We start from the raw sequence: 10,815 nt of genomic DNA on the forward strand, positions 1-10,815 counted from the left end.
TATAGCAAAAAAGTGTGTGTGTGTATATATATATATATATATATATATGCACTTTTTTTTCCTCCCACAATGCAATGCTTTATAAAGCTAATGTGTATTTATCTGTGACAGCAGAATTATGAATACAGCTCTGGCTATCAGCCAGTAACATTAGATTTTTAGTGATTATCGGTCCTCCCACAGTACGTGAATGGAGGCTGCCTGGAGGAGCTATTGGCCTGTAAAGAAGTATCGCTGAACTGGAAAGAGAAGGTGGACCTGTCATGTGACATCAGTCGGGGGATGGTCTATCTACACTCCAAGAATATCTATCATCGTGACCTCAACTCCAAGGTAATGTGTATAAGTGCATTGGGTATGATTATACTGCAAGGGCTACAATCTGGTTTGGGTTACTTCAGGGGCCCACCTCATTGCTGCTTATGTATTTTACAGAACTGTCTCATAAGAGTGACCGCGCGGGGACGAGAAGCACTTGTCACAGATTTTGGTCTGGCCCGGGAGGTAGTGGAGCCGCCACTGAAGAATGGAGAAAGGAAACTGTCTCTTGTAGGATCTGCCTTCTGGATGGCGCCTGAAATGTTACGTGGAGAACCGTACGACCGCAAGGTGTGTGAGATCAGATCACTGGTGCTGGCTGCTGCAATACCAGTGAAATAGTAGAACTATAATACTGCTCCTATATACAGGAATATAACTACTATAATACTGCCCCTATAGACAGGAATATAACTACTATAATACTGCCCCTATATACAGGAATATAACTACTATATACTGCCTCCTATATACAGGAATATACCTACTATAATACTGCTCCCTATATACAGGAATATAACTACTATAATACTGCTCCTATATACAGGGATATAACTACTATAACACTGCTCCTATATACAAGAATATAACTACTATAATACTGCCTCCTATATCCAGGAATATAACTACTATAATACTGCTCCTATATACAAGAATATAACTACTATAATACTGCTCCTATATACAGGAATATAACTACTATAATACTGCCCCTATAGACAGGAATATAACTACTATAATACTGCTCCTATATACAGGAATATAACTACTATAATACTGCTCCTATATACAGGGATATAACTACTATAATACTGCCCCTATATACAGGAATATAACTATAATACTGCTCCTATATACAGGAATATACTACTATAATACTGCCCCTATATACAGGAATATAACTACTATAATACTGCCCCTATATACAGGAATATAACTACTATAATACTGCTCCTATATACAGGGATATAACTACTATAATACTGCCCCCTATATACAAGAATATAACTACTATAATACTGCTCCTATATACAGGGATATAACTACTATAATACTGCCCCATATGGGCTTCAGCTCCTAAATTCTTCTTATTTTTCAGGTTGATGTCTTTTCTTTTGGAATTGTCCTCTGTGAAATCCTCGGTCGAATTCCTGCTGATCCTGAAATTCTGCCCAGGACGCGGGTAATGATTGGTTCCTTATTATTTGACACTATTAATAATCTCTGGGGTCCCCTTATGAGTCGCAGATAGACACAATACTACCCCCCCCCCCATATCATGTGATACTACTTTGTTGTCTTTCCATTATACCCATCTCCTCTTATTACTGTTCTTTAATCCTTAGGACTTTGGTTTGGATGTTGTTGCATTTCAATCCTTGGTGAGAGACTGCCCCCCACAGGTGCTGGATGTGGCTGCGAGCTGCTGTCGGGTAGGTGGAGGAACCATAGAGGAAACCCCATAGAGCAGTGTGTTTTATAGTTAAAGGGGTATTCCACTCAAAGATAACTTTTGATATGCTGCTTCCCGTGGTGAGACTAACAATTCCTTCCATACTTGTTATTATCTAGTCAGTCTCCTTCCCCCAGTTCTCAGCTGCTGCTTTCTGCTGAAGACACAAAAATCTGTCTCCTGCTCCTCCCCCCTCACTTCCGAGACGGCTGATGTAAACAAGTGCCTTGCAGATACAGCCTGCCAGGCACTTGTTTACATCAGCCGTCTCAGAAGGGAGGGGGGAGCAGCAGGAGACAGAGAGAAAAGCTCACACACAGATTTTTGTGTTTTCAGCAGAAAACTGGGGGAAGGAGACTGAATAGATAATAAGTATGGCAGGAATTGTTACTCTCACCATGGAGAGTTATCTTTGAGTGGAGTACCCCTTTAACCCCTTTATGTCTTTCTCCTCTCCCAGCTCGAAGCCTTTAAGCGGCCCTCATTCTGTGAGATCCTGGATGAACTGGAAGACGCGGCAGAGACTCTGGAATCCCGGACAGAGCTGCAGGACGCCTCCTGAGGACCCCGCACCGCCAGCGCTGTAAATAACTGTACAGTATACAGGATACAGATACCCGGGTATTTATTGAACTGTTTTGTACATTGGAAAAAAACAAAGAAACAAAAACTTTTGCTGAAGATTCCTGGACTCAAGGTCATGTGACCCGATGATGACGGACCTTAGGGAATGTTTTATTCATCACCAGGAATGGAGGCGGGGGGAGGGCTCTGTATAAAGAATAAATTTTTTCTTGTTATGTTAACTTGCATGAATGTGATGTCTTGGGGGCGGGGTTGTTCCCTATGACCCTGGATGGCGGTTTATAATATTTGGCTGTCAATTGTTGGATTACACCACTTGCATATCACAATGGTTGGGCGGAGGGGGCCTTTTTACATCTGCCTTTTGAAGTGAAAGAAGAAAGCAGACCCCTCCTTCTTGTTTGCCGCCATCTTAAGACTCTGGACAGGACGGGACCAACCTGTTTTTTGGCTTTGACCCATTGTAAATAACTCTGCATCAGAATCCCCATCACTAACAGCATCAGTTTTAGACACGGATTCCATGCTGGATTTTCAGCCTCCTAGGACTCGTTCACACAGTAAACTTAAAGGGAACCTGTGACCACGAACATGCTCTGTAATCTGTGGGCGCCATGTTATAGAGCCGGAAGAGCTGAGCGCATTGATATATATCTTCCTAGGGAAAAATTCTGTCTAACTTGTCCTTTATTGATTGAAATCTCTGATGCTTAGGAGTCCAGTGGGCGGTCCTATCATTGAGTGACTCTACCCACCGGACTCCTAAGAATAGAAAGAGCTGGGATTTTACTGTTGTACTGAATATTTTCCTATAAAGATATATATATTGATCCGCTCAGCTCCTCCTGCTCTATAACATGGTGCCTGTAGATTCATGATACGGATTTATTCATGTCGGCCGAAATGTGTAACGTTTCAATGCAGTAACGGGCAGACGAGTGACAGGAGACTTTACTCCTAACAATGAAAAATCTACAGCGTGGTTTTACAAGAAGGTGCTGAGATTTTACTGTGTCCCCAGGGCGGCCATAGCTTCTTCCCACTGAGATGGAAACCACTGTGGATACCATGTCCAGATCTGTGTGGATTTTAGTCATGTGGAAAGGCTCTTGGAGGGTTAACCCCAGGAAATCAGGGTAGGGCATAACTAACTGATAGTGGTTGGACCTCCCCCGCTCCCCCAAACGTCTTTTGGCATTGGAGTGGTGGTCGCACATGTACACTGCCATTCTCTTCATTCTCTATGAGAACGGCCAATCAGCCAAGTGAAGTGTTCAGCTATCTCTAGTGGGTCTTTTGTTTTTCCAGTCTGAAGAGCAGGAGAGGTTTTCTATGGGGATTTGTTGCTGATCTGGACAGTTCCTGACATGGACAGAGATGGCAACAGAGAGCACTGTGTCAGACTGGAAGGAATACACCACTTCCTGCAGGACATACAGCAGCTGATAAGTACTGAAAGACTGAATTTTTTTTTTTTTTAATAGAAATGAATTACAAATCTGTGGCACTTGCTAAGACCAGTTGATTTGAAAGAATTTTCTTTGTGAACTACCCCTTTAAGGGCCACAGGTTGGAGACCAGGTCCATCATCTGCCGACCTGTGACCTGTCGGTGACCTTGTGCAGCCTTATATAAGACCCCAATCCCATTGTTGTTTAATAGATTCCTGGATAACATGGCCGCCACCATCGCAGCTTTCCCTCAGGGCTGAGGTCGGAATTTCATCTCGGACACTCGGTAGGAGTAATGGTAGCCACGTCCTTTCAGCCAGTTGACCCCGTTGGCGTAGCTGCTGTGGTTCCCCCTCAGGTAGAGTCCGTTGAGGTTGGAGTCATGACAGGAGCTGTACCACCATCCTCCGCGGTACGAGGCGGCACAGTTATGGCTGGCTTTGTCGTTGTCGCGATCTTTTGTGCTAAAACTGTTGTTTTTGTGGTAGGTTAGAGAGTCCCCTGAAAGAGACAAAGAGGTATGAAACTACTACTCCCATCATCACTGCACTGCTCTAGGGGGAGGTCACCATGTCTAGCTGCCATTTTAGATCCAAAGAGATTCTCACCCAGCTTTTCCGCCACCCTGACAGACGTACACAGCTCCTATCGCATTCGCCATTCAGGACACTGGGAGAGCTGGACGTCAGAAGTCATGGGACATTCAGGACTCTGGGAGAGCTGGACGTCAGAAGTCTTTGGCCATTCATGACTCTGGGAGAGCTGGACGTCAGAAGTCTTTGGCCATTCAGGACTCTGGGAGAGCTGGACGTCAGAAGTCTTTGGCCATTCAGGACTCTGGGAGAGCTGGACGTCAGAAGTCTTTGGCCATTCAGGACTCTGGGAGAGCTGGACGTCAGAAGTCTTTGGCCATTCAGGACTCTGGGAGAGCTGGACGTCAGAAGTCATTTCACTCCCTTGTGGGGAGACGTGTTTATACTGACCTGCAGATCCCCCCATGAACTGGATAGAACCAAGAGTGTAGTTGTGCGCCTCATCGGCTACGCTGAAATCGCTGAACGAGGCGTAAGTGTGGACATTCGAAAAATCTATCAGGTCGACCCGAAGATGGAAGTTCCCTACAAGAAGAGGAGGGCAAGACGGGCGGTGAGGAATAAGAGGGGTCACCAGACATGAAGAGCCCCCCACCCCCACCCCCAGTGTGTACAGTGCTGAGGAGCCCCCCCCCCAGTGTGTACAGTGCTGAGGAGCCCCCCCGCCCCCAGTGTGTACAGTGCTGAGGAGCCCCCCCCCAGTGTGTACAGTGCTGAGGAGCCCCCCCAGTGTGTACAGTGCTGAGGAGCCCCCCCGCCCCCAGTGTGTACAGTGCTGAGGAGCCCCCCCCCAGTGTGTACAGTGCTGAGGAGCCCCCCCCCCAGTGTGTACAGTGCTGAGGAGCCCCCCCCGGTGTGTACAGTGCTGAGGAGCCCCCCCCCCCCAGTGTGTACAGTGCTGAGGAGCCCCCCCCCCCCAGTGTGTACAGTGCTGAGGAGCCCCCCCCCTGTTGTGTACAGTGCTGAGGAGCCCCCCCCTGGTGTGTACAGTGCTGAGGAGCCCCCCCCCCCCGGTGTGTACAGTGCTGAGGAGCCCCCCCCCCCCCCGGTGTGTACAGTGCTGAGGAGCCCCCCCCCAGTGTGTACAGTGCTGAGGAGCCCCCCCCCAGTGTGTACAGTGCTGAGGAGCCCCCCCCCCAGTGTGTACAGTGCTGAGGAGCCCCCCCCCCCCCCAGTGTGTACAGTGCTGAGGAGCCCCCCCCGGTGTGTACAGTGCTGAGGAGCCCCCCCCCCAGTGTGTACAGTGCTGAGGAGCCCCCCCCCCCCAGTGTGTACAGTGCTGAGGAGCCCCCCCCCCCTGTTGTGTACAGTGCTGAGGAGCCCCCCCCTGGTGTGTACAGTGCTGAGGAGCCCCCCCCCCCCCGGTGTGTACAGTGCTGAGGAGCCCCCCCCCCCCGGTGTGTACAGTGCTGAGGAGCCCCCCCCCCCGGTGTGTACAGTGCTGAGGAGCCCCCGCCAGTGTGTACAGTGCTGAGGAGCCCCCCCCAGTGTGTACAGTGCTAAGGAGCCCCCCCCAGTGTGTACAGTGCTGAGGAGCCCCCCCCCGGTGTGTACAGTGCTGAGGAGCCCCCCCCAGTGTGTACAGTGCTGAGGAGCCCCCCCCAGTGTGTACAGTGCTGAGGAGCCCCCCCCAGTGTGTACAGTGCTGAGGAGCCCCCCCCAGTGTGTACAGTGCTGAGGAGCCCCCCCCAGTGTGTACAGTGCTGAGGAGCCCCCCCCCCCAGTGTGTACAGTGCTGAGGAGCCCCCCCCCCCAGTGTGTACAGTGCTGAGGAGCCCCCCCCCCCAGTGTGTACAGTGCTGAGGAGCCCCCCCCAGTGTGTACAGTGCTGACCCCCCCCAGTGTGTACAGTGCTGAGGAGCCCCCCCCCAGTGTGTACAGTGCTGACCCCCCCAGTGTGTACAGTGCTGAGGAGCCCCCCCCCCCCAGTGTGGACAGTGCTGACCCCCCCCAGTGTGTACAGTGCTGAGGAGCCCCCCCCCAGTGTGTACAGTGCTGAGGAGCCCCCCCCCCAGTGTGTACAGTGCTGAGGAGCCCCCCCCCCCAGTGTGTACAGTGCTGAGGAGCCCCCCCCCCAGTGTGTACAGTGCTGAGGAGCCCCCCCCCCAGTGTGTACAGTGCTGAGGAGCCCCCCCAGTGTGTACAGTGCTGAGGAGCCCCCCCCCCCCAGTGTGTACAGTGCTGAGGAGCCCCCCCCCCCAGTGTGTACAGTGCTGAGGAGCCCCCCCCCCCCAGTGTGTACAGTGCTGAGGAGCCCCCCCCCCAGTGTGTACAGTGCTGAGGAGCCCCCCCCCAGTGTGTACAGTGCTGAGGAGCCCCCCCCCCCCAGTGTGTACAGTGCTGAGGAGCCCCCCCCCCCCAGTGTGTACAGTGCTGAGGAGCCCCCCCCCCCAGTGTGTACAGTGCTGAGGAGCCCTCCCGCCCCCAGTGTGTACAGTGCTGAGGAGCCCGCCCCCAGTGTGTACAGTGCTGAGGAGCCCCCCCCCCCCCAGTGTGTACAGTGCTGAGGAGCCCGCCCCCAGTGTGTACAGTGCCGAGGAGCCCGCCCCCAGTGTGTACAGTGCCGAGGAGCCCGCCCCCAGTGTGTACAGTGCCGAGGAGCCCGCCCCCAGTGTGTACAGTGCCGAGGAGCCCGCCCCCAGTGTGTACAGTGCCGAGGAGCCCGCCCCCAGTGTGTACAGTGCCGAGGAGCCCGCCCCCAGTGTGTACAGTGCCGAGGAGCCCCCCCCCCCAGTGTGTACAGTGCCGAGGAGCCCCCCCCCCCCCCGTGTGTACAGTGCCGAGGAGCCCCCCCCCCCAGTGTGTACAGTGCCGAGGAGCCTCCCCCCCAGTGTGTACAGTGCCGAGGAGCCTCCCCCCCAGTGTGTACAGTGCCGAGGAGCCTCCCCCCCAGTGTGTACAGTGCTGAGGAGCCCCCCCAGTGTGTACAGTGCTGAGGAGCCCCCCCCAGTGTGTACAGTGCTGAGGAGCCCCCCCCCAGTGTGTACAGTGCTGAGGAGCCCCCCCCCAGTGTGTACAGTGCTGAGGAGCCCCCCCCCCCCCAGTGTGTACAGTGCTGAGGAGCCCCCCCCCCCCCCCCCCAGTGTGTACAGTGCTGAGGAGCCCCCCCCCCCCCCCCCCCCCCGGTGTGTACAGTGCTGAGGAGCCCCCCCCCCCCCCCCGGTGTGTACAGTGCTGAGGAGCCCCCCCAGTGTGTACAGTGCTGAGGAGCCCCCCCCCCCAGTGTGTACAGTGCTGAGGAGCCCCCCCCCAGTGTGTACAGTGCTGAGGAGCCCCCCCCCCCCAGTGTGTACAGTGCTGAGGAGCCCCCCCCCCCCAGTGTGTACAGTGCTGAGGAGCCCCCCCCCCCCCAGTGTGTACAGTGCTGAGGAGCCCCCCCCCCCCCCCCAGTGTGTACAGTGCTGAGGAGCCCCCAGTAGTATTGGTGTATACTGTAACATAGTGACACACTGTAACGACAATCCAGCCAGAAAAGATGATTAACTCTTTCATTACCATCAGCAGTCAGGCGGTGCAGGTTGTCGTTCCCCAGCCAGAATTCGCTGCTCTGACCTCCGAATCCCGTCCTATAATCATCCCAGCCCCTGAAAAACTCCACAGAACCGTCCATGCGTCTCTGGAACACCTGCAAGAAGAGAGGCCTGGTCTATAGGAGCTGTCACCCAGCTTTCCCAGATACAGATAGACCCTGGTGCTGCCCATATACCTCCCCCAGGAACCTCCCTCAGCTTCTCAGCCAGGTTATCTATCCCCCCAGATGGGTCCCATCCACCATTCAGGACACTGGGAAAGCTGAGTGACCCCGATGTAACTGTAAGGGAGACATATTGGATTTCAAAGAGTTCAAAACCAGAAACCAGGAGAACAGAGCAAGAGGAGACTTACTGTCCAGCCGCCTCCATCACTTTCCATGTCACAGAGCAGAGTGAGAGGAGCGCCCCCTGGAGGATAGATGGTGTACCACCCAGTGATAGACTGACCCCCATCCAGCAGGTCCTGACAGCTCTTGGCGGCTGAAGAGAAATCATCGGTGGGAGATTGTGAGACGTAAACCATTGGAACGACCGCCATCCTATACAATGTGCGCACTCGCACTGACGGACGCTTTCCGTAGACCTTAATCTCACAACTTACTGTTCTGAGAGCAAATTCCGGGATCCCCTAAAGAGAGTAGAGCGACATTTACTGAGGGTGCACTGAGCTCATATATATAATTGTATATATAACAGTATACAGAGGGGTCGCAGATCTGCCGACCTGTAACATGAGAATCAGCTCCTGAGATAAAGAAACCATCATGTACATCATATAAAGATGGAGAAGGACCTCATAACCAGAGAACCATACAGAACTCTACACAGTAACACAGCGCCACCTGCTGACAGATCAATATACTGCATTAGGGTAAGTGCACACTGCTGAAAAGTGACAGAAACTCCGTTGCGAAATCCGCCCCTTGCGCCCGCTCGCGGAATGCGGCGGGCGCACGTGTCTCCCCCCATGTCATAGACTCCATTCTATGCACGGGCATATTTCTTCCTCTGCCCAAGAATGAACTTGATCATTCTTTGCATGGAGGAAGGAATCCGCCCATGAATAGAATAGAGCCTATGACACGGGCGGAAATGCGCGCGCCGGCGCGAGCGGCGGATTACGCAACGGTGTTTCTGTCACTTTTCAGCAGTGTGCACATACATTTTACAGATCTAAGGTTTGGTTTGCAGCTGTTGCTGATATTTAAACAAAAGGAAACCCAGGTTATACCAGCATGTTCCATAACACTATATACTAGAGATATTAATTTCTACATCTATATATATATATATATATATATATATATATATATATATATATATATAATACACAGGAGATACCCAGGTTATACCAGCTGTACATATATAATTATATACAGGAGATACCCAGGTTATACCAGCTTTACATATATAATTATATACAGGTTATACCAGCTGTACATATATAATTATATACAGGAGATACCCAGGTTATACCAGCTGTACATATATATAATTATATACAGGAGATCCCCAGGTTATATCAGCTGTACATATACACATTATGTACAGGAGATACCCAGGTTATACCAGCTGTACATATATAATTATATACAGGAGATACCCAGGTTATACCAGCTGTACATATATAATTATATACAGTATATACCCAGGTTATACCAGCTGTACATATATAATTATATACAGGAGATACCCAGGTTATACCAGCTGTACATATATAATTATATACAGGAGATCCCCAGGTTATACCAGCTGTACATATATAATTATATACAGGTTATACCAGCTGTACATATATAATTATATACAGGAGATACCCAGGTTATACCAGCTGTACATATATAATTATATACAGGAGATACCCAGGTTATACCAGCTTGTACCTTTGTTTCCTTGTGGTCCCATCTTCCCTGGTATTCCCGGGGCTCCGCTGTCTCCTATGAATAGAAGAAGTAGGATGTCTATCTGAGGATTTTCTGGCTTCTGTAGACATCTATAGAAGGATCCGTCCGCTTTCCTGACCCATCTGGATTAGTAGATTCTTGTTTCCCTACATTATATATGACTTCTGCAGCATCTTCTCTCATACTATAGAAGCCTTCAGTTTGCACTCCCACCACTTGGTGTCACTGTATTCTATGTACTATATAGCACAGCTGAAGCGAAAAGCAACTAGGGGTTAACTGTAAACGTGGGCTATTGTATCATCTTCTCAAACACTAGAAAGAATCTGCAGAAGGTACTTTAAAGGAAAAAATACGAATCTAACCTGCTGATGGCTCCCTAGTGGGCAGGGGGTGCCGAGGAAGGAAGGAAGGGAGGTAGGTCTCTTACCTTCATCTTCGGCTCCACTCCCGTGCTTTTAGTTGTGCCCGAATAGCGATTAGGAGCACTGGGGCGAGCACCAATACGGCCTAGCCGGACCCCTAAATTGATAATCATTAGAATGGGCGGGCCTTCCAGGGGCTACAGCATGTGGTGATCTGCCCCCAATGATTATAAATGGAGGGGGCAGGCCAGATTAGTGCTCGGAGGGGCAGTAGCCCCACCCCCAGTGCTCCTAACTGCTTACCGGGCATAACTAAAAGCATGGGAACGGCACAGAGGATGAAGGTAACAGACATACCTTCATTCTCAGCGCCCCGTGCCCACTAGGATGCTATCAGCACGTTAGATTCGTCTAACCTGCTGAGAGTTCCCCTTTAAATGAGACAGCAGTTAGATAAGAACAGTTAAAGCCAAGAACTCTGCTGCAACACGCTAGGATTCCTAAGGAGTCACCAGAGGTGGGGCCTGCGTTCCTGGATCTCGTGTCACTCGGTGCCCACATATAGCAAGAGGCAGATGGTCAGAACTGTGGACGCTGGTACTTTTTTTTTATC

The 10,815-nt window shown here is 51.1% G+C and overlaps 2 protein-coding genes across 5 annotated transcripts in view; one reads left to right on the top strand and one right to left on the bottom strand.

The window, feature by feature from the left end:
• The window catches only part of LOC138766263 (dual specificity testis-specific protein kinase 2-like), a 27,674-nt gene extending 25,097 nt beyond the window's left edge, over positions 1–2,577 (top strand). For all 3 annotated transcript variants that reach the window (XM_069943715.1, XM_069943716.1, XM_069943717.1), the window contains exons 5-9: positions 184–333; positions 436–609; positions 1,418–1,501; positions 1,665–1,751; positions 2,232–2,577. In XM_069943715.1, the coding sequence (XP_069799816.1) occupies positions 184–333; positions 436–609; positions 1,418–1,501; positions 1,665–1,751; positions 2,232–2,333 (597 nt within the window). In that variant the 3' untranslated portion in view covers positions 2,334–2,577. The remainder of the gene's footprint in view (positions 1–183; positions 334–435; positions 610–1,417; positions 1,502–1,664; positions 1,752–2,231) is intronic.
• Positions 2,380–10,815, bottom strand: part of LOC138766264 (ficolin-1-B-like) — a 13,453-nt gene continuing 5,017 nt past the window's right edge. Inside the window, exons 3-8 of one of the 2 annotated variants that reach the window (XM_069943718.1) lie at positions 9,817–9,870; positions 8,535–8,561; positions 8,286–8,413; positions 7,896–8,025; positions 4,791–4,925; positions 2,380–4,308 (exon numbers count right to left, since the gene is read on the bottom strand). In XM_069943718.1, coding sequence (XP_069799819.1) covers positions 4,058–4,308; positions 4,791–4,925; positions 7,896–8,025; positions 8,286–8,413; positions 8,535–8,561; positions 9,817–9,870 — 725 coding nt within the window. In that variant the 3' untranslated portion in view covers positions 2,380–4,057. The remainder of the gene's footprint in view (positions 4,309–4,790; positions 4,926–7,895; positions 8,026–8,285; positions 8,414–8,534; positions 8,562–9,816; positions 9,871–10,815) is intronic. The other variant, XM_069943719.1, reaches the window with a different exon arrangement.

This window comes from Dendropsophus ebraccatus, chromosome 10, assembly GCF_027789765.1.
Source record: "Dendropsophus ebraccatus isolate aDenEbr1 chromosome 10, aDenEbr1.pat, whole genome shotgun sequence".
In the NCBI taxonomy this organism is placed as follows: domain Eukaryota; kingdom Metazoa; phylum Chordata; class Amphibia; order Anura; family Hylidae; genus Dendropsophus; species Dendropsophus ebraccatus.